Source organism: Stigmatopora nigra, chromosome 14 (assembly GCF_051989575.1).
Source record: "Stigmatopora nigra isolate UIUO_SnigA chromosome 14, RoL_Snig_1.1, whole genome shotgun sequence".
Lineage (NCBI taxonomy): Eukaryota > Metazoa > Chordata > Actinopteri > Syngnathiformes > Syngnathidae > Stigmatopora > Stigmatopora nigra.
This window is the reverse complement of record NC_135521.1, coordinates 1,840,139-1,864,096: the sequence shown is the minus strand read 5'-3', so window position 1 is coordinate 1,864,096 and position 23,958 is coordinate 1,840,139. Positions and strand designations below refer to the sequence as shown.

The 23,958-nt window shown below is 40.9% G+C and overlaps 2 protein-coding genes across 9 annotated transcripts in view; one reads left to right on the top strand and one right to left on the bottom strand.

Moving 5' to 3' along the window:
• macrod1 (mono-ADP ribosylhydrolase 1) overlaps positions 1-23,958 on the bottom strand; it is a 131,098-nt gene that overhangs the window by 64,298 nt on the left and 42,842 nt on the right. For all 7 annotated transcript variants that reach the window (XR_013328615.1, XR_013328616.1, XR_013328617.1 and 4 more), the window contains exons 5-6: positions 12,380-12,409; positions 859-975 (exon numbers count right to left, since the gene is read on the bottom strand). Coding sequence is in view for 2 of the 7 variants with exons in the window: in XM_077732660.1 (XP_077588786.1) it covers positions 859-975; positions 12,380-12,409 (147 nt within the window). In the remaining 5 variants the exon portion in view is untranslated. The remainder of the gene's footprint in view (positions 1-858; positions 976-12,379; positions 12,410-23,958) is intronic.
• flrt1b (fibronectin leucine rich transmembrane protein 1b) overlaps positions 14,991-23,958 on the top strand; it is a 30,295-nt gene continuing 21,327 nt past the window's right edge. Inside the window, exon 1 of one of the 2 annotated variants that reach the window (XM_077732659.1) lies at positions 14,991-15,095. The gene's annotated coding sequence lies outside the window, so the exon portion shown is untranslated. Of the gene's footprint in view, positions 15,096-20,529; positions 20,857-23,958 lie in introns of those variants that run through there. The other variant, XM_077732658.1, reaches the window with a different exon arrangement.

Sequence of the window (23,958 nt, the reverse complement as noted above, 5' to 3'; positions counted from 1 at the left end):
CCATGACTCCAAACGCTCAAGTGTCACTTCATAATTAAAAGCACTTTAAAGACTAAGTGGGAAACTTCAGGTGAGGCCATAATAGATACCCGACTGGCCTGGTGGATGCTGATGCTGAGATTTCAACGTCTGTATGATTTATGCTCTGCGTCCATATTTCTATTTTATTCATCAAGCGCCATGACCTTTACTTATCTGCGGAAATTGCCCCGAACGACGTTGCCACTGGGATAAGCCCATTTCGGAGCTTGAAATTCGCGGTGCTCGGACGTTTGGTCGCCGGTCTTTTGGTGGTAGGTCAAATGGAGAGTTTACTGTTGAAACCAGCTCTCTAAATTATATTAATGAGAGAGAGTTTAATTTCTAAGAAAGAGTTTAATATCTAAGAGAGAGAGTTTAATATCTAAGAGTTTAATAGCTAAGTACTGTTTAATATCTAAGAGAGAGTTTAATAGCTAAGTACTGTTTAATATCTAAGTACTGTTTAATATCTAAGTACTGTTTAATATCCAAGTACTGTTTAATATCCAAGTACTATTTAATATCCAGGTACTGTTTAATATCAAAGCACTGTTTAATATCTAAGTAATATTTAATATCTATGTACTATTTAATATGTAAGTACTGTTTAATATCTAAGTACTGTTTAATATCCAAGTACTGTTCAATAGCCAAGTACTGTTCAATAGCCAAGTACTTTTTAATAGCCAAGTACTGTTTAATATCTAAGTACTGTTTAATAGCCAAGTACTGTTTAATAGCCAAGTACTGTTTAATATCTAGGTATATTTGACCGGCGACCAAACGTCCGGTCACGTAAATTCGCAGATCTGCCCGTCACAAACGTTCTGTACTCACATTTGGCGGGGAGGCCGTAGCCGCAGGTGACCTTGGCGTCTCCGGTCCGGCATCCGCCTAGGGAGGCGCACTCTTCCTTCAGGAGAGGTCCGGCGGCACGGTGGATGGCTCCGTCCACTGCGAGGAAGAGGAGAGGGAATTCAGACACTCACCTACAGTGGCTGATGCGTTTGAAGCCCAGCTGAGACTTTTACTGGGCCCAAGCAGCTGTCAGCAGCTTTTTTTTTTTTTTTTTTTTGCGCCGCCAGCTTCGGGGTAATGTCAAATTTAGCGCCTTTTGCAGGTGTTAACCTTCACCCGTAAATCCCTCTCTTTGCTTTTAAAGAGCTGGAGCATCTGGATCACTTGATGTCAGTCTGCTTAATGGATTCCGAGGCTACCGCCTTGGTTAATTGCTCCATTTAATGTTTTATTAAGGACTCAGCTGACTTTGACTTTTTGCTCAATTAGTCTCTACTAATGACATTTTCATAAATCTACATAATATTCAGGAGTGTCTGTTTTTGAACTGCAACAAGGCCCGAAGACCAGGCACGTATTTAGACTGAGTCATAACGTATTTAGACTGAGTCATAACAGATTACACAAAAAAAGTTGCGCCTACTTAAAATTAGCAGCAAGTTGTTGAATGTGTCATCCGGATATTTTTTTTTTTCTTTAATAAATCCATCGTCTGTGTTTTCCTCAACTTTGGCAATGATTTTTTTATTTTCTTATCCGATTTAGTAGCATAACAAATGAGCTATTTTTGTGTTCTGAAAAAGGCAAAACCAACTGATGCTTACTACAATACTTTGATGGTAATCTGCCTTGACAAACTAAGTCGATATTGACGTTACCTTGAATTTGTCAAAGGGTCATGAGTGACTGGCAGTGTGATAAAATGGAATATTGTATGGAAAGCATGGCCTCTGGGAACTGACACGCTTCATAAGCAGGTTTTACATATCCTTCCCTTTCCTCACCTGAGCCTCAGTGCTCAGAAAATTCCCTAAAGAGATCCCTTTTCCATTTTTTTTACAGTTTTTTGACAAGCTCCAAGTCGTCAAACTGACTTGTATGGTGCCCCCAGAAACAAGAGGGATGTTGTTTTGGTCTAACCTCGTTTATGGTGGCCACTATTTAACAGAAATGTAACATTAAAAATGTCTTCATAATCTCAGATACTTCATTGCGCCGTAAAACGAGAAAAGGCTAATAAAGGCTAATAAAACATAACCATACAGAGGCACTACTTATAAATATTTTTGGGAAGTTCCAGTAAACGGTACAATTGGTAAAAGATCGTATTAAGTAAGTGAACGCAAGATTTATACGAAGATAAGAGGAGATAGTCTTTTTTGGCAAGATGGATCTGAATGGATGCTTAATACCTTGCTAAGAGTGGCATAATAATAGAGCATAATTTGGTTCTATCATGCTATTAAAGATGCCCAAGGGACAGGGTCACATGACAGGAATGTGCCAGATAACATTCACATGTAATTATGTATTGCAGGCCAACAATGAAACATCATTTCTTAAAATGTCCCACTGAAGGTTAACAACAATTGTTCCGCTCTCAGCTCGGTCCGCAAACTCCACCTTGAAAAGGTATTCAAACTAAAAAAGGAATAAAATATGTAGCAATACACATATAATACATCTTTTTTTTTAACCAAGTGCATTACATTTTTCAAGTAGGGGTACACGATTATTGCAGTATAATAGTATTTCAGTATAGTAGAATTTTCTACTGGCTGACAACTAGTTCAAGGTGTACCCTGCATGGTGGGATAGGCTCTAGCACCCCCATAAAGTAGCTCAAAAACGGGTAAAATGGAAGGTTATGAGGGGAAAAAATGTGTAAATAAAACACATTTTATAAGGATCCAAATTTAGGGCCAAGTAATGGTTCCCTTCCCAATCACGTTTTTGCCCCTTGGTAGGTGGGATATGCTCCAGCACCCCCATAAAGTATCTTAAAACTGGTTAAATGGAAGGTTATGAGGAAAAAATGGCGTTAAAAAAACAAATTTTACATCTAGCCAAATTTAGGGCCAAGAAATGGTTCAATTCCCAACTGCATTTGCCACATGGTAGGTGAGATATGCTCCAGCACCCCCATAAAATAGCTTAAAACTGGTAAAATGGAAGGTTATGAAGAAAAAAAGACCTAAAAAAACATATTTTACATAGATCGATATTTAGGGCCAAGAAATGGTTCAATTCCTAACCACATTTTAGCACCACTCAGCCATTTAAGGCTGCATACCTCATCGTTTTGTGTTTGCGCTCCGACCAGCAGTTAATAATGTCGGCGTGTCTCACCAAATGGAGTCTTGGCAGGAGGTCTGGACTCTTCCAAACGGTATTAAATTGCCACATAGCATGCGGCGTCGCACTGTCGTAGGTCACGTCAAGCTGTGCCAGGTATGATAGGCCAGGGCTCCCCCAAATCATTCCCTAATCCGCCCTAACGTGAGTATGCGCTTCTTGACTTTTAAGGAATGTATTTTACATACATTAAGCGCACACAAACAGCTGGATCTAGAGCCCACCCCGCGCCGGCCTTTGAGTCACAACAATAGGATTGGACTTGACACCAGTGAAGATAAACTGGATGGAAGCATCGAAGCGAGGTTGTTCTCAGCGCAACGAAATCCCGGATTAAGTGACATCTGCTTTGGAAAGAGAAAATCCGCCTGAAGAAAAAGTTCATTCTGGACGTGAAAGACATCTCCGGGTCATGTGGCAGGCAGGCAGGGACGCAAAAGCAAGCCTTTCCCAATTGTCTGCCGGAAAGTGGTGATGGATGAAAGTGTTTGTGAAAGCCTGGACTAACAAGTGACTTGATTTTGCAGGTTTTTCGAGATACGGCACCCCCAATGGGGAATGTGTTAGCTCTCCTTTTTTGGACTTTTCGTTGACTGAGCAAAGTCAACAAGCTGTGTTAGGAGGAGAAAATGACACGCGGGATGTTTGGGGGAAAAGCAGGCTTACATTTTAAGTACTAAGAGTCTAACCTCAATTGTTTTTTTAAAGGCTACCATAAACGGATTTGCCTTAGTTTAGTTTTAGGACTATTTTTTTTGTCTTGAAATTAGCCAGGGACTAAAGATGGAGAGTAGCCTTTGGCAAAAATCTTGCATATTTGACCTCTACTTTAAAAAAAGTAAATCACTTGTTTTGGAACTATTATTAAAACATGCTTGCAGAGTTAATGAAGGTTTTTCTGTTGGTGACAATTTGAGATGACAACAGGTTATTTCCATTTAAAATACCTCCAACCAAGAAACAGGGGAACCCTCAAGGTGTTGCCTTGAAACCTGATTTCTTTTTCTTTTTATAAAACTTTGTTCTAGACGTGTTTGTTTTTGCGTCGGAACAAGCACAGCACTATAATTAATCCCGTGAAGATAACTTCAGGGGCATCAAGTGAATGATTTAATGAATCCTTAATTCTAACAGGCTTCAATACAGAAAGATGTCATTAAAATGGGCCAAAAAAATATTCAGGGCGCACGTAAAAGTCTAAAATTTTCTCCAAAATGGACGGCTATTTGATGGGAATATGCGTGCCAGATTACAGCTGCAATAGGTAAAACGAGATCGGTTTTACAAAAAAACTGACTTAAAAAATGTACAAAAGATTTCAAATGATCAAAAAGTTGTACAAAATACTGTAAAAACGTATAGAAATTGACAAACATGCTCCCTAAAACAGCCAAAGTGAAATTAGCATAACCCCCGCGTCAAAGCCGTCACATTGTTGACACCTCCGTATCTCCATCTTATGCAAATGAAGCCGGTGAACTAGTTGACAATCAACGGTAATTGGCTTCACCTCATGCCGCTAATGCACACACCAACACATTATCGTCAATTCGCTTTACCACAGCGAGTCACTAAAAATCTTTTCCAAGTCATTTCCATATTCAAAAACCAACAACAACCCCTAATTCACTATTTGGCCAGCATTAGCATAGAAAAGATCAACTCAACATTTTGTCCAAATGAGTCCTTCTCCTCCAGGGATGCCCAGATGTGATGGGGATATTAGGAATAAACAATAGGCCGACGGAGGGCTGCTCACAAAAGAAAGGGGGGTGCCGGAGTGCTGGGCACGCTTGGACTGACACAAAAGGCTTTGGAAGGGGATGACATGCAGGTGCAGAAAAAATAAAATAGGCATGAGATGAATATTTATTTCTATTAGGAGACAATAGAAGGCAAGGAGGAAATAAAATGGAAGGCTACTACAAAGAAACCATGTGACCGGTTGAGGTGTAATCAGCTCTCATTGGCCTAAAAGGGGGGGATTTTGGGGGGTAGTCGGAGAAGTGATAATTGGCAGTATGCTTAGCTAACAAACACCCAGGCAGGACCTCCAAACAACACACCAAAATAAAGATGAGTACGGCACCCCCGGCACACAGGTAGATTGACATTAGAGTAAAACCAATGGTGAAGTTTCTCCCGTGGAATACTAATACGGTTGCCCTTGCCAGTTGACCTCTCATGGGCCAAACGGGCTGTCCGTCAAACTAATGGGGCGGAACGCTGGCATATTGCTTTCCCACAATCCCTCAGCGGCGCCAGGACACTCATTTACCTCAGTCAGCCTGTTGCCACGGCAACATTTCAGACGGGTCGGGCGCTGGAAAGGCGCACGTGCACGCGCACGAGGCGAGTACACGCCAGGCGCAACTTGTTAAACTTGCATACGAATACGCACCCGCTGTTACGCCGCCGATGTCACGGGCAAATTTATGTATGCGGGTGAGAGAGAGACGCTGACAAGCAGCGCCTTTATGCTCCTTCTTCTTCTTCTTCTCTGGGTTGTGCACCCCAAAAGCAATCTTCCACTCTGCCTTCATTCACAATACATGCTCTCTGGTTCATTTTTCAAAAGGCCAAGCAGACGTGCCCAGCCGCACGGCACCCCCCGCGCACTCGGCGAATAGCATGCATTAGATACAAGGTTGCCATCCAGCTGCGCCATCACCGGTGCGAGCTATATGGATGAGAGCTTTGATTGAAAATGGCAGAGTGGATAGTCAATTCAGGCTAAGATCCCTGTGAGAGGCACAAAATTATTTAGAATTGAAAAAAAACATAATAAATGGATTCAAAGACCTGGATTGAAAGCGCTGAATATTCAGTTTTTTTAAAGATCTCAAACAATGTTTATTTTAGCTTCTTTTATATATTTTTAGATTTTACTATAATATTTTTGAACAAAAAACTGAAAAAATGATTAAAAAATTACAATTATCGATTTAAAAGGGGTAAAATCAGGACATTTAATATACATCTATACTCTTCATTTTAATTCGATCCTAAAACAGAAAGTCTGTACTGATCATTGAATTTCCCGGGCCACACAAAATGTTGCAGCGGGCCAGATTTGGCCCCCGGGCCGCCACTTTGACACCGGTGATGTAGGCTCATACACATAGTATCTCTATTAGTTCCAGAGGCGATGTATATGTCAATATTTCAAATCTGACAAGTTGTAAATAGGGATATTTTTGTGGGGGTAAAGCTTGAAGATGGAACGGATTTTGCTATTGCAGTAAAAACTCTCATTTGCTTTCCGAATGCTAAATGAGGCAAGAGAAGATTAGCAACTAGGAAATGCCCCAGGCTATGCGATGGAAGGTTTGCATTGCAATGCTTTAAATGATTTTAGACTCTGTTTGGACACTTGGATGCTCCATTAGAAAATAGAAAAATACCAATTTTCACTAAAACTCATCTTCATTTCCTTAAAAATAAGATTTTTAAGCAATTTTTGAGAAATTTTTGACATTCATGGCAAAATCCAAGGCTCCAAAAATCCAATTGCCATCCAAACATTGACTTTCCTTAAAATCTGGTCATTTTCGACAAAGTTTAAAGCCATATACTAACTGATAGTCCAACTCTGCAAAAACTGACAAAAATAAATACTAAATGCCTTAAAGGAATGGCTGATTCTTGGCTAAAAAACCCTCAAACACCTTCAAAAAATGGAGGAAAGCTGAACTGGATAACTCTTAGTGGGTTCAAATGGCCATTCTAAGGGTGGTCAGGTTAATGGAGGATGAAATTGCTTAGGAGTAGTTAGACCAAGCTAAACCTCTTTTAAATATTCATCCCACGTAAAACCATGCATCAAAACCACTACAACACTTTTGGCATTATTGCCTTTTGCTAAATGTTTTTCAACAAAAACAGCAAAAGTGATTTTGTCGTTTTTTTCCTCCCAAAAAAACTGATTTTATGCAGAAGAGTGACTTTTTGGGGAAAGAATAGAATGAAGGAATTTTAAATGGTGTTGCTATCTTGCCTAAAGTCAAATGGGATAGCTTGACCCTGAACAGACTAAGCTGTAGAAAAAAATGGCGGCCGGACGGATGATGGAGATTGGAGTGCATGCTCCCGCAACAGGGGGATTATGGTCCTCAATTTCCTGATCTTGTAATCTTCGGGCTATCCTCGGTATTGTCCACGGCACCCCGCTAGGATTCTGTCGAGACGTGTGGCAAGTTTCATTGTGTTCGGTCAGGCATGAAATCTTGGTTCTGGCAAGATGTGTCAGCCATATTTGGTCTCCAAGCGGTGGGAACAGCGCTCATGTTGGAGACCCCAAATGTATCACATTCTCAGACACGGAGAAAAAATATCACACGTGACGTGTTTGCCGGGGGTGCCGCCACCCAGGGGTGCAAATGGGTTTTGGCTAAAGTGTGATGGTGAAGAAATAAATATGAAGAATTCAAGCTCAATACATTGTTCTCTATTGATTTGGGTCTGGGTTTAGAATGGGAGTCAATTTAAGGGTCTTTTTTTGTTGGTTTTTAACCAAATTGAACAAAGTTATCCATTATTTAGGTCATATTAGAGAGTTATTAGTGGGAAAATTGGGTTTGCAAATCAGTCGTGCTGCAAAAAAAATAAGATTATGGGTATAAAAATGTCATCTTTATCAATAAATCGAAATTATAAAGTATAGTCGAATGTCATCAATGAGCTTTTGTGATTGGGATTTTTGAAGATGTTATGCTTTTTTTCTGGGCTGTTCTTTCACTAATATAAATGTAAAGATAGTATCATAGTCAATTAAATATATCATATTTTGTAGACTAATTCACAATTGTAGACATTAAATCCATTTCAATTGTAAACTTTTAAAATGAATATTTACGCCATGGGATACTCATTGATTAGCAACAACGTAACAATATTGTCAAAATAAATTCAGAGTCTTTTTGTACTTTAAAAGTGGTAAAGTGCCTAAAAAAGGCCACACATTTTCATGTATGTTGACTTTTAAATTGCGAGCATGGCTCTAAAGGATTAACATTGAAAAAATAGGAATTGTTTATGGCTCTTTCTATCAAAAAGGTTCCCCGCCACTGCTTGATCTGTTAAAAAGAAATGCCAACGCCCACTTTATTTAATGTTCAATGCTTTTGTTGTCCCTTTAATCTGTAAATATTGCACTCATTCATTTGGTGCATCCCAGCAAATACGATCCAACTGTGAGGATCCTACATAATATCCATCATTTGCAACCATCTCATTTGATTTAACGCTAAGCTTTTATTGTATAAGACCAGTGCGACTTTCTAAAGTCAAACGACCTTCTCATTCTCGGATGGGAGAGTATTACTGAACTTTGCGGACCACAAACCCACTCCAATCATTTTAATGAAGAAGCGCCCGGCCCGAAGATAAATATCGACATATGGTGACCTAGAAGATGAAGCAAATATAAACTTCAAAGTGAAAATCTTTGCCCCAGAATCATCCAATGCTACACTATCCATTCCATAATAAACTTTGCTTCAAAAAAATGCGTACCATATGAAATCCTGCTGTGATTTTACGGGATAGCATCTTTTTTTTACGATAACATGCATTTTAAATGAGATAAAAAAAATGTATAAGAAAAATTCCTAGCAAGGCAATTCAGTGGATTGCACGACATTGCCTAAAAAACGATATTATGAAAGCGAACGGGCGTAGATTAGTATGCTAAAATAAAATATAAATGATGTTCTGGCTTCTCAGGAAAAGGAAAAAAGTCCAAAAATGATTTACACGTTTCCACGGAGCAATAATAATCTCCGAGTCTCCAAAGTTGATTGCGGCCAGCACTAAAGTAAGGCTTCCTTTTGGCCCAATAAACTTTTTACTTGAGATGAAACTACTCCTGGTTGTGCTTTAAAGCTTTAGTCAAGTAACGCGGTGGTTGTAGAGGCTGGAAAAAATGAATGATGGTTCGATCCCGCTGTGACTGTTAAGCCGAGGATTGTGACATTTACTTTTAAACACTAGTTTTCACTATCATAATTAATAACATGCCTCAAGTGGCATTGGCATTGTCCATTTCATTCATTTTATGCTTTTATTTTCTAACCACTGACTATCAATTTGCTTGTCACATGACTAATGGTAGACCTCTGAAGATTGGCTCATTTAAAGCTATTTCCAAAGCGTAAAAATACTTCATTCATGCCATTTACGGCCCTGGCGATTAGTGAAATGAGTCCAATTGAGGACATTTCAAACATCCCTGAATACAACTCGGCGTGTGTTTCTTTTAGCACACGGAGTAAATTAGCATTGTGCAACTCTGTGATGCTGTAAATTGTGAATTAATATGCACACATGGTGCTAACAGCTGTTGCCGCTGCCTTCTTTCTGCGCTAAAGAATACACACAATTGAGCGTGCGACGTAGATCTGTCCTTTAATTTTAAAAATTTGCAAACATACAGGCCCCGGGCCAGAAGTGGACCGTTAGGGACCCCGATCCGACCCATGGTGGGGTTATATAGCCCCTTTCATGCTATACATACTCAATTGAATGATTTATTTTCCAACTAGGGTGCTGGAAAAGTAGAATTTTGCTGGTCATGTTCATTCTTTTGCCCTCTGGCATCTTAGAAGTTGACAAACAACCTTAAAATGCCTCCAAAAGCAGCCTGACAACCTAGAAACGGCCCAAAAAAATCTAAAAGTGAGCAACAACCAGGAATTAGCCCAAAAATTCCATTAAAGTCAATAGAAAATCATCCAAAATATACAAGAAAACTGTATAAGTACCCTAAAACGACAAGGAAAAGACAAATGTTTAGTATATTTTATGGCCAAAAATAAACTAGTCCAGCCCACATGAGATCAAATTGTCACAAATGTGACCTGCAAACTAACACTGAACCTTCCCTCGATTATCACGACTTCACTTAACGCAAATTTAGTTCTTCACGATTTTTTCTGCTATAAAATATTAATTTTTCAGTTCATAAAAATGTGAAAATCCCCCCTGAAACTCTTGCTACTAGGACTGAAGAAGTACTTATAATAGAGATGACCCTACTTTGCAATATTTCAATTATTGCGGCCATGTCTAGCCATATTTTCGTTGTATTACTGTATGCCAATAACGACAAGTCCGTAACTGATTTTCACCCATCTCGACAGACCTCTCGTCTCCAGATCCGGTATCTATCTATGCATTGGAGTATATTTTAAAAAGCAATCAGCTCAAGAAAACACTAAAAAGCGAGCTGAGCTATTGCATATGTGAGCGAGTTCAAATATAAAAAAACATTTGGTTTCCTGCCGGCGAGTTTGTTTGTTCACGTGTAGATAAAAGCAAGTGGGCCGCAGTGTCCAAATAATGCATGCAGGTGTCTGTTTGATGTGTTTGGCTGTTGAGCGCCTACTCTTGAGGGTGAGTGGAGCGCTCAAAGGACGTTTGTACTCGGATCAACCCCCAAGAAAAAGCAACACGCATGCATTCAGATAGACAAATAAGAATGCAAACTTTTCCTTATTTTTTTTTTGGCGTCGCAGTCGCTCAAGATGTCCACCCAACAATCAGTGCCTGTTTATTATTGTTCTCCCCCGACTCTGTTTGCGAATGCACGTTTGTTTCCCCAGTGGCTGTCGCCAACGTGATTGGATCTTAAATTCATTGTCGTCACCCCCTCGCACCCCCTCCCGTCCTTTTTTTGTTCCATTCTCCCTCTCTTCCTAATTAACACCTAGCCGAGACTGGAGTCGTCTTCGCAACCCCCCCTGAGGACAAGACGGCGGCGTACGAGAACGAGAGAGACGAATAATAACAACGAAAAAAAAAAGACAAATCAAATCAAACACGCCCCCGATTGACCGAACGTAAGACGACTCTTCCACGGACAAATAAAAAATGGATGTTACGGTCAAATGTAAACACCCTAAAACGTGACAGCAACGGAAGAAAGAAGAAGAACGTAAACAAGTTTAATGAATTCATAGGTTGTGTGGTTGCTGGTTTGGGTCTATGTACTACATATGTTGGTGTGTGTGGGCCTCTAGAAACCATCTGTCTTGGTGGACCCAACAGGGAGTTTCGGGACGACATCAAACGTTGCCACTGAAGTGCATCTACTACTGTGTGCATGAATGTGTGAACAACCAAAGGGAATGTTGTTTATTTTATAGCTGGAGGCTCCGGCTGATGTGATATCAGTCCGAGTTCTTTATGTGCGTGTATATGTGAAGACTTACTGCTTGGGTACAACGCTCCAGGGGGGGGAAAAAACGCAGTTGTAGGAGCATGCAAGTGTATCATGCGACACCAACACGCGCCGTTTGTTTTGGGTTTTTTAAACATTTGTTATGACATGGTTAAGGAAAGCCAGTCTCCGGGCAGATGTCCCAAATTTGCCAGAGCAAGTTGCGGCATTAGGAGAGCGGATTTATTACAGATATCGATTAACCGCAGACTCCCGACATTACACACACGTCGCAAAGCACTGAGTCGACAATACACTGAAAAATGGCTGTTTATATCCACGACACTCCACATCCGTTAATGACTATTGACTGGCGCGTACTCTGGAGACGAAAGATGGACAGCACAGTGCCATCTAACACGTCCTCTAAACCGTCTAAACCGTACTCCGCAAACAATGAAAGGATGAACATTTTGGAAATGTTTAGGGAGCCACCATGGCCTGATTTCACCTCAACTGAGCCAATTTATCAATTTAGGAACATACTTTTTGGGGTTTTGGTTATCTTTTTTTAAATGCATTTTAATATATCTTAATGCATCCCATATACCTTTACTACTGCAACAAAGGAAATTTCACGAGTAAGGGATAAAATAAAGTTCCAATCCAATCCTACCTCTTGTAACCAGCTACCTGGACTTGGTAATCAGCTTTTGTGTGTCTACTTAAACCCTGTGTGTTTATTAGTCTTATAGTAGTCTATTAGTCTACTGTGACAATGAAATTTCCTGAATACAGGATGAATAAAGTTATCCAATCCAATCCTTCCTCTCGTAACCAGCTACCTCGACTCAGTAATCATCCCAAGTGTATATACTTAAACCCTGTGTGTTTATTAGTCTTTTAGTAGTCTATTAGTCTACTGTGACAACGAAATTTCCCGAATACAGGATGAATAAAGTTAGGCAATTCTCCATATTCCTCTTTTCTTATTTTGTTATTTTCTAAAGACTTTTATGTAACATTTTATATAAGAATGTGACTTACCTCCACCACCTCCAAGAAGAGTCCGGTTAGCTGAAACACAGACAAGCGCAACCAATTAGCATTCATCATCAAGCGCTCCATTCGTCAGAAACATAGCAAACAATCAGAGAAGAAAGAAACAGTGGAATACAAATGTTAAGGAATTACAGCATAGCAAATCTCTTTTATTTTCCCATGCCGTTGTTAAAATCTCTGTAAAGCTTTCTATGGTTCATACATGTATTGAACATGTGCAAAGATAATTATAAAAACGTGCAAACGCTGAGAACAATGCAAAATATTGGAGCCAAAACATCGATTCATCACGAGACAGAAAAAGAAATGATCCCTAAAATAAGTGATTTTGTGAAGTCTTGTAACCTTGTCTGAGTTGAACACAAAAGTATTGTCCTGATTAACAAATTGCTGTCTTTTTGTTGTAATTTTACCACTTTTAAAGTGGAAAAAAATGAATATTTGTTTAAAAATATTCTTATGCTGTTGCCAATCAATGAGAAAATGCATTCCATAAGAGTCTACTGCAAAAAAAAGAAGATTAAAGCAGTTCTAGATGTAATATCCAAGTTCTGTCACCAGCCATTTCCATATTTTAGCTCACAAAAAGCCAGATGCACCCATCAAAAGAGCCACATGCGGCTCCAGAGCCATAGTTTCCCTACCCTTGACCCAGACGGTGTCATGTTTTAACAATTGCAACGTTGCAGGTTAAGTGAGGCCGCATTTATGGTTCCGATTTCTTTTTAACACGGTGATATAATTAAATTACCGAACTCTGCTGGTGTCATTCTGTAACTAATAAGAATCAGCGGGCTACTTGTCCTACTCCATAATACCAAGCCAAAAAAGTCACCGGATAAACTCACGTCAGTGTCGTGAAAATAACTCTAAAAAGCATAAGGCAAATTATGTTATTCCGTTAGTCTGTCAGACCCAAAAAAGTGTGGATTTTTCCTTCTGTGTAACGATGAAGTAGACATTTTTTTTGGTGGTGGTGATTTTTCCAAGTAGGCCAATGAAGGATTGAGGCGAGTGACCCCAATGACCAAATGATTTCCTCTTCTCTTCAAAGTAAGCCAATGCACAGAGAGTGAAATTTCCCCATCATTACAATATATGTCTGGCAGCGCTACTTTTGCGGGGGGGGAAAAAACACTCGCGGGAGCACATCCCGTACCAAAATTTACTCTTAAATGGGGGAGTGGATTTAATTTGATAGGCCGAGACAGTTACAGACAAATGCTAAGTGGATAATGGCCTCACACTGGACGCTTAAGTTGTAACTCAACGGGGACGCTTGTGCTTTGAGTCATTCTTTGCCAGCTGTGCAAGATGCTTCAGACAAGTTACTGCTTTCAAAGACAACATCGCAGTGTTTTTTTTTATTTTTATCATGATGATGACGCCACTCTGTGTACACCGTCCCCTGATGCCTCATTAATTGTATTCCCCTTGCATCAAGCTTATCGCTCTAATTTACAGTCGGATTTGGACAGAAAGCACTGAATTTACTTCACTTTTATCAAGTGCAGTCTCTTCTAGAATCAACTCATCCAATCCAAGACCACTGAATTAAAACTTAAGCATAAACTTCATAAATACTATGTTTTGTCGCATTCGTGTATAAGTCGCACCCTTAAAATTGCCTTAAAATTGCTGAATTTTACAACAGAAAACTAAAATTTATTTAAAATCCTTGTTTCTTGTTGTGTAGAAGATAATAAAACTCTAAACTATGTGTATTTAAAAACAAATATTGCATTGTTTTGCTTCCTTGTTGTCATTTACTGGAACATTGCAATTTAATTACATAACCTGTAAACTAGGATGAGCACATTTTTTTTGCAGTAATTGGCATGAAAATGTTGCTAATCAACAGGTTAAAGATTCTATTAATTCCTCTATTAATCGTTGTAATTAAACAATACATGGCAGCTTGTTATGTAAAATGAGAAATTACACAAACAGCCCAAAATTAAGTCCATTTAAAAATCAAATCCCACTCAAACACCATCATTGTATGTTATATAAATGGATTCATTTAACATTTATCTTGACTGTCCCAAAACTTCATCATCTTAGTTTTAAATCCTGATAATAAACTTGTCCTCATTCTTTGAATTATTACTTTTAATCACCTACAAAAAAAGGCATGAACGAAGCTTTTAGCAGACAGAAACAAAAAAGACAAAAGAATGCAAATTAGTGTTGCAGGAACACATTTGGAGTCGCTACGTAACCATAGCGACAGCCCAAAGATTTCTAACCCAATCCTCATTAACTCCACAGCATCGGACAATTGTTACATCGCTTAATTCCACTCCAAGCCCCCCCTAAATCGACCCCGCCTGGCCCCCAGCACCACAATTTATAAAAGTAAAACATTGTTTTTGTTGGGTTTTTTTTAAACAGTAGCAGACGACTAATCGGCCTAGTTTAAACAACGGCGGCGGCTAAATAAAGTGCGCTAACATCTGCAGCCGAGACGCACCAATTATCGCATCGGGGTGATAAGTTATACGTGTTCGCGTTGAGGGCGAGGAGGGGGGGAGGGCGGGGTGGCTGGCGTCGGGGGAGGCGGCGGAGGCGAGGGAGGGCGAGAGCGCCCACAACGCCGAGATGAAGTGAAAGGGAGTTTGGGAGTGGAGAGAGAAAGACGCGGGACTAAATTTGCCTGGAACATAAAACAACAAGATGGAGTGGATTTCTTTCTCGGGAGGTAAGTCATCTAAAGGGGGGACGGGGGTGAGGAAGGGGGAAGGGAAAGAGGCTGGGGGGGCTTTTGAGAGATTGATGCCCCACTGAAGGACACAGGCTAAATACCTTAAACATGATAGGAGGCGGGAGGGAGATGTTGATTTGACAAAGAGGAGGATGCAGAAGGACAAAAAGCTCCCAACTGGTGGCTGGATGGCGTGGCATGTTTGAAAAGGGGGATTCAATTAGGAATAATCACGGTGATTACACTTGTTGTTTTTTTAAGGCTGCAATCTCTTTAACACAGTGCTTCATTAAAGCTGTATTTTCTCTTTGCTATTCTGCAGCCTTCCACCTTTTCTCCTCTCTCCCTCTTGCCTGGCTGTTATATTCCCAAAAGCCCCAATGCAACTTGTTTGTGTATTGCTGACTTCTTTCTGCTGATCTGTGTAGTTGTGTGGTTGTTTGTCTCATTGTGCCCTGCGATTGGCTGGCCACTGATTCAGATTGTCAGCTGGGATAGGCTCCAGCACCCCCCGCGACCCTAATAAGGATAAAGCAGTTCAGAAAATGTCATTCTAGATAGGCATTTTATTCAAAATAAGTCATGAACTACTCAAAGAGTTCCAAAATTCACAACCACAAATCCAACAAGCTGTCTTTGAACAAAACATAAGCCACGCCTATTGGCGGACAGCCAATCGGATCAATTTCCAAATTTCTTAACCCGTCCCAAATCAAACAACTTCTATAACAATTGTATTTCTTCAGAAATGGAAAAACGTCACATGCATTTGACTTGTGGCCAATCATTCACTCGACATTTCTATTGTGTCTTTGATTGTGCATGCGGGCGAGCATTAAATATGATCATGCAATATTCCTGGAATGAGACGTCATAAAACATCAATGGAGCCATTTTTCTGAAGTCAACGGCGGGAACCGACTACTGATTCAGTTTGATCTCGTCTGTATTAGGCAAATGTATTCGTACTGAGCACCAATGAGAATAGAGAACAAGGCTTTTGTACCAGTACAAATATAAAGTGGCTGAAGTACTGTAGAAATTGAAACTTGATGGTAATCCATTGGCAGTCTTGGAAAGGGCCGCCGTAAATACGCCTTATTTCCGTTTATGTGCTACGCCTTGTTTTGGTAATTCACTTGTGGCTTTTATAAAGCCATTGGATTGGATTGGCTGCCATTATGCACGGAGGTAGCTCTTGCTTATATTGCTTTAAATATCCTCAAGCAGTTTAGTGCATTTCAACACGGAGGTAAATAATTGATTTGGATGTCGTTGCTTTGCAAAGGCTGCATGTTGACATCTTGTGCCTTTTTACGGCGTATTGTAGATCGGACTTTATGATCAACACGTTTTTGCCGTGGAAGGATCGCCAAGAATTTTTTTGCGCTGATCTTAAAGTGATTTTAGAAGGTTAGTGCTCTTACATGAGCAATGGTGAAAGAAATGCGTAAGTTTTGGTTAGTAAAATTCAAAATAGGGTTTGTTATGGATCAACCACGAAAATTGAAAAATGCTGTTTTTGATTATCGAATATTAATGTACCGTACACAGTACCACAGTGGTGGTAGTGGTACTAGTAGTAGTAGAAGTAGTAGTAGTAGAAGTAGTAGTAGTAGTGGTGGTAGTAGTGGTACTAGTAGTAGTAGTAGTAGTGGTGGTAGTAGTGGTACTAGTAGAAGTAGTAGTGGAAGTGGTACTAGTAGTAGTAGTGGAAGTGGTACTAGTAGTGGAAGTGGTACTAGTAGTAGTAGTGGAAGTGGTACTAGTAGTAGTAGTGGAAGTGGTACTAGTAGTAGTAGTGGAAGTAGTACTAGTAGTAGTAGTAGTAGTAGTGAAAGTGGTGGTAGTAGTAGTAGTGGAAGTGGTACTAGTAGTAGTAGTAGTGGAAGTGGTACTAGTAGTAGTAGTAGTGGAAGTGGTACTAGTAGTAGTAGTAATGGAAGTGGTACTAGTAGTAGTAGTAATGGAAGTGGTAGTAGTAGTAGTAGTAGTAGGGTTTGTGGTATAGAGCCACTAGATGGAGCTGTGCTGAAGGAAGCTAATCTGGGACAAAAGTTCAAGACGAAAATACATAAATACACTGTATTTTTCTCATCTTTAGCTATTTTTTTCCTGTTGTCAAAATTCAAAACAAATCACAGAGATAGTGACATAAACAATTAGCTTGACAGACTAACCACTGCAACGACTGACTTATCCGTTGACAATAAAACATTTTGGGATACGACTGATTCCGCCAGTTTACAGTGTGTTTTATCTGGAATTTGCACTGTTTTGACACAAACATGATTTAACCCAGTTTTACTTAAGAAAATAATTGCCTTAGCTGGGCCATTAAGTTGATACTGTGAGGAATAACTAGACCATAAATTACAGCAATACAGTCGTTGCACTAATCGTTCCTGTAGGAATATGTCTGCCGTATTTTTCATTAACGGAAGTGCAAAAGTAAATGAAAGAACTCAACCTGATTTCAAATGACAATTAGCACTGCTCTTTAATGTTTGATTCTTAATAGAGCCGCGGAATATAAAAATATAATCGTAAGTACAACCCTGCAAGTGATGGCAGTCGAGATGATTTATTTTGTCTCGAATTCTATTGGGCAAAAGAGTGGCCAATGACGTTACGATAAATAGCAAACAGGGAACAATTCCTCCAAAATAGTACCCAATGGTTCGCTTTAAATTGTTAATTGCCCCGCCCAATTGTAAAGAGGATGCATTTAATCAAACCTATTAAAAAGGTAAATAGCTCAATGCTAATGCATGATCCGAAATCCAATAGAGAGGCTAATGAAACTAGCATTGAGGTCGACTGTTGATTCTTTAAGCTTGTTTTGATTGTTATCTACAGTCGAAAACTTTAAAAGTTGATAAAAGTTCATTTTGACACATTTTCTTTTAACATCGGAAAACTTTTCTGATGCAAAATGGCCACGATGGGTCTAACGACTATTTTTTAACGAAAACCTCAACTATTAAGCCTTCGCATTTCAAGCCAACGTGAAATGAAAAAATTCTACTGTAAACATTTGATACCCAAAAGTGGCAAAAACTCCCCAAATCCCTTTATTTGTCATTTTCCGTAGCGCCCGAGGGTGCCGACGATGACTTTGCACCCCATCATCCTCAACGGGCCCAATCAGGTCTCAATGGCCGCCTGTAGGCGTTCCCGTTAAAATGTTTATTTTTAACTTAGCACGAAAACGAATGTTTATCGCAAGCTGCTCTGTTGGGAGTGCTGTTGTTGTGCACCACCCAACGCACCCAAAGGGCCCCAATGTACTTTGGTGAGGGCCCAAAGGTGCACTCTACCATGTGTCTCCTCACAGGCGTCCATTTTGTACCAGCGGAAAGAAGCAATCCGCAGATGGTGATGTGTTTTTATTCACTCTTGTATTGTTTTTGGCAAGCGTGACACACGTCGAGCTCCCATTACAATGGCCAGGCTGCAAACTCTGTACACGTCACCCTCGATATGTGTGTGTACGAGTGTGTGTGTACCTGTCAAACTAACGTTCAGTGAGATGTTGTACTCGGTGGAGCGTGGCGACCTGTTGACCCCGTAACAGAGCTCACAGCGCCCGATGAAAGCAGCGACGCCGCCACACACACACACTCGCACAAAAGCCAACAACGCCATGTACAGATGAAAGCGCATACATTGAGCCGGGTTGCAATATTTACACGCAGAGGCACATTGGGGTATCACGGGATCACGCTACGTTTCAGAACGTTGTCTTTCTGACATTTAACGGAGTGATTTTGTCGCATGGGAAGCTAACCCGACTTTCGGCATACAACAGGGGTCGGCAACCTTTTTGAAAGAGAGAGCTGTAAACAATTCCTATTTTCAAATGTTATTCCTTGAGAGCCATATTCACCATCTAAAAGTCACAATACATGAAAATGTGTGTATTTTCTGAGTCATTTTACCACTTTAAAGTACATAAAACAATCCTTTTGACAACATTGTTACGCTGTTGTTAATCAATAAATATCAATGAGTTCAATGGCTATCAAAGACAGAATTAATGCAGAAAACTAATGAAAAAAATTAATGCCACAGTGACGCTATGACGTTCTTATCGGTTTCCATATATGAGCCATCAAAAGAGCCACATGTGGCTTCCAAGCCATAGATTCCCTACCCCTGATGTACAAAGATAGCACACATGCAAATCAGTTCTGTGCTTTCAGGTCTATTTTCAATAGGGAGCCACAAACCAAAACAGGTGGGACTAAAGCTTCAAAAAGGGGCGGAACGGCAAGTTTTTTTCTACGTTTTGGGAATTTAGCTTGGTGTTGTGGACCGTCAACAAGAAGCATCCTTTTTTTATATTTAATGTGCGCTTGTGTGATGGCTTCTTTGAGATTGGGTTTGGGCCAAGCTCTTATGTCAATTTGAAAATCCAGCTTTATCCCCAGCAGATTGACTTGCCGTGTATCTTGTACACGGCCAAAGATTGGATTGCCGTGCGTGGCCTTAATGATTAAATGTCATCTGGGGAAATGCGGGTTTTGTTTTCAGTCATTTCCCACAAATGACAAAGCAGGACATCCCAATTTAAAGCCTTTTGATTTGATTGAAAATGCCATTGCCACGGTTATCACTTCATTCACATTACAGCATTAGTAACACCAAATTATATCAGTAGGCATTGCTTAGAGTCTTTAGAGAGCCCCCAATTGGCTGTAATATGACTGTGTGCTAGAGGTCCGACAAATAATTGCGGTCAGCCTTCCCAGTCCAAACGGATTGGACGCCAACAGCCATCAATGGCATTGAAAGGAAATATTACAGTTAAGTGCTGTGTATTTTTTAAACATGAATATAACTTTAGAGCCTAATCTTTTTCAGTTTGTCATTATTATAATTGTATTAACTCATTATTTTACCATTTTATCAATTTATAATTGGATTTATACATACTATCACATTGTAAAAAAATGTATCCATAATAAAAATTGATCTCTCAGCCACATACTACTACACAAACACACTATTTCTATAATTACCAAAAGTAATCACTATCAGTGCCCCAATATACGAGCAATTTGAGATACGAGTAAATTTCATTGCATTCAATGCATCATTTTGGGAATTTTTTGAATGGAAGACAAAAGCAAACAACCCCTGATCGGTTGCATCTGAAAGTCAGGGTGGAGGTGGGACAAATAGAGCCAAGAAAGGTATCAAAATGTCCAAAAAAAAATAGGGATACTCTGTGAATAGATGGCGAAATCTAAAGCGTGATATAGCGAGGGATTCCGACCACACATGCGCACACGGACACTAAATCGGGCAAAACTACAGGCACAGGCGTGCTAAATGATGTGGTTGCGAGCACTCGCTCAGGACCAGACGAGTGGGAGGTGCATTGAGAAGGAGGAGGCAGAGGCGGAGGCGGAGGAGGAGGAGCAGGAGGAGGCAGCTAAGTGCGCTGAAGGTGACCAAAGTTGCTCCTGGAAGCATCGCGCTCGCGTTCCTGATCTGCGGCCAGGAGATACACACGCCGCCGTGGAAAGTCGGACTTTTCCGGCGCGTGCGGACGCCGTTATTTCGCGCTCGGGGAGGGACACTGCGCCCTTTGACGAGGAGGAGGAGGAGGAGGAGGAGGAGAGGGAGAAAGAGCGAGAGAAAGAGGAGGATGCACTGTGGTGTGCGCGATGACGAGACGCTGTTGTGGACTTGCGAGGAAGCCGAGCCGACTCGAGCGGACCGCGGCCGCCGCCGGGCCACTTGCTCCGAGGTGAGTGCGTACGAAAAAACAAGCCTGCTCGCGGAAAGGTAGAAATAGCCATGGAGATGCTCTATTTCAAAGCTTTATTCTCCATTTTTGGGGGTCAGGATATTTTTTTGTGTCAGGGTTTTAATACTCAACATGAAATGTGTACTCGAAAATATTGGATAGTCTACTTATTGCATGTTTATTTGAGTTGGGAAGATTAAAGTGAGGCAGAATACTTTGAGGAATTGCATAGTTTTTTTCCCCTTTTCATCGGTGTGACATAAATGTTGCGTACGTGTGTTTCCCAACGGACATGCCCTTCTTATGTTCCACTGGCAGCACCTGCAACCTCCCTCTCGCACGCCAAAAAACACGCACGCACACACCTCTGCGCGCGACTCATCCCGAGCTGTAAACACGCGCGCCGGCGTACGTACGATCGGCGGATTAGTAGGCATGGCGCGACTTGGGATTGGAATGAGATTCGCACGGCCGGAGCGAAGCGGGACGGACGTGGGATTAATGAAGAAAAGGCAGAAAAGGAGAGGATGGACCTGTGATGGACTGATTAAAAAAAAGGAGAAGAGGGATAGGTCGCTGGTGAGGGAACCGGGGGAGATTAAAGTGGAATGTCCGAGCGAGATGGTGGGAATCCGGCTCGTGAGGTAAAGAGAATGTGGTGAGAATGAAGAAGTGGAGAAAAAAAAGCAGTAAACGCTCTTTCACCATTGGCCCCTTGCCCCCGCCCCCTTTTTTTGATCTCCTCTTATTCAGATCCGACAGAAGAAGATGAGCGCCGCTTACATAACGTCCCCGTTTCCGACATAATTAACGCAAATGGCGTGTAGAAGCTGAAATTTCAGGTTAAGAGCGAAGATAAATATCAGATCTTTAAAAATGTGGCTTGACTTTTGTGTGGATAGGTGAATAGATGTGGCTTCCGAGGCGGTCCCGGCTCTTTTACGGTCTGCGAGAGAATTAGTTCTAAGAGATTAGAGCGTTAAACAGCCCGTGCACTATTGTACCGGCGAATTAGCCGGAGCAATTAGGTTGCCGGCGGGAGGTATGAGGTCAATTTCTGGTTCATAAAAAAGGAGGCTCTTGGAGAAAATGGGGCCGTGAAAGGGATTAAGCTAATAGAGGCGGAAAAGACATGGACGGAATAGTGTTTTGCGTGGAAGGTCACAAAGTTCTCTTAAAATGTGAAGTGGCATTGAGGAAACTTGGAATCTGAAATGTTTTGTGACGAAATAGAAAATGACGTCATATGATGGAAGTGGAAAGAATCTTTTCAGGGATGCGTCAAGGGTAGCAAGGAGGAGGTTGGGAAAGTGCGTCAGACGTCACGGCGATAACTTTGAAGGAAGAAAAGACAGAACATGTTATTTGAAGTCCAACTTTTCGGACTTTTTATATGGAACTTGAACGCGGCTTTCAATGAATTTGAAGTCTTTCAACTAAGAAAGGTGGATTTAATCACAGCTGGAAGTCAAAGTTCTCGAACGATAACTACTGATGAAGTAAAACACAGTAAAATGCAGTAAAACGCAGTAAAATGCAGTAAAACACAGTAAAACGCAGTGAAATTACGTCTGCTGATAGTAAACAACAATCAATAATAATCTAACGGGATGCTGGAGCATACCCCAGCCAACTAAGGACACCCCAAGATGGTTTTCCAGATAAAAACAACCAATCCCTCACAATTAGCCTAGCTTGCATGTTTTGGGAACGTGGGGAAAAAGCTGGAATACCCGGAGAAAACCCACGCGAGCCCGGGGAAAACATGCAAACAGCACAGTGAGGACCGACCGAACTGGGATTGAACCCTCGACCCCAGAACTCTGAGGCTGACGCGCTAATAAACCACTTTAAAGTACAAAAGGTTAATAATTAAGAAGGCATAATCAGTCATTGTTGTTATTATCAAGTTTTGTCCCCACAAAAAGCAAGTTTTTCTCGTGAAAATAGAACTCGATATGATTTGTCTTTTGGACTGTCAAGGTGGCTGGTCTTTGTGGACGCCAGGCCGCAGTCGGCCTTCTAATTTGATCAAGCTTAATATTTTGATGGCTGTAAGAGCAGCTCCGCGTCCCCCGCAAATTGGTGGGATCGCTGGCTAACGAGTCGGGCTCAATCCTTCTCAAACGTCGTTCAAAGGCCAGCTTTGCTTTGAGTCCACATAAGGAGGACGCCGGAGAATCGGACGGCAGAGAAAAAGAATTGCAAATGGCAGCTGAAAAATGAAAAGGAGGGAAAAAAAAGAGGATTTCTAAGCACGGCACGTACCAGCAGGGCTGCATTACGCAAGATGGACAGGATCTATCCAAGTGCGGCTTCATGCCACGCTGCTCTCGGAGACACTTTATTGGCTCTTTCTCTTCCAAATATGGATAACACTAACTCAAACAACTATTTACAACTACATATACCCACTACAAAAATGCAAGTGCGGTAATTTCCCGTCAAAATATGACACACAAAATTTGTAGCTGTCAATATCTCATTACTACAAATAGAAATGACTGTATTGCATGAATATAAAATGTATAAACTTGTAAAAATTGAAGATAAAATGTATAAAATTGGAAAACTTGAATATAAAATGTAGAAAATTGTAAAAATTGAAGATCAATTGTATAAAATGAAGCCCTAAAACACAACTTTAAAACATTTTACCAGTTAAAACAAGTCATTCATTCATTTTCTGAACCGCTTTATCCTCACTATGGTCACGGGTGGTGCTGGAGCCTATCCCAGCTGACTTCAGGTACGAGGCAAGGGATTTGGTGGCCAGCCAATCGCAGGGCATAATCAGCCAATCAATCATAGTTAAGGGCAATTTCGAGTGTCCAATCAGCCTACCATGCATGCTTTAGGAATGTGGAAGGAAACTGGAGTACCCGGAGAAAACCCACGCAGGCCCGGGGATAACATGCAAAATCCACACAGGTGGACCGACCTGGATTTGAACCCAGGCGCACTAAGCTAAGTTGATTTGGTTCAAACAGAAATCACTAGTTGTTTACCCCATGTCCAGTTGAAGGCCAAAGGTCAACGGCGCAGACGTCGCGCGCTGTCAAGAGGAAGCGACTGCCTGTCAGGTTTCTACCCGCACTTTGA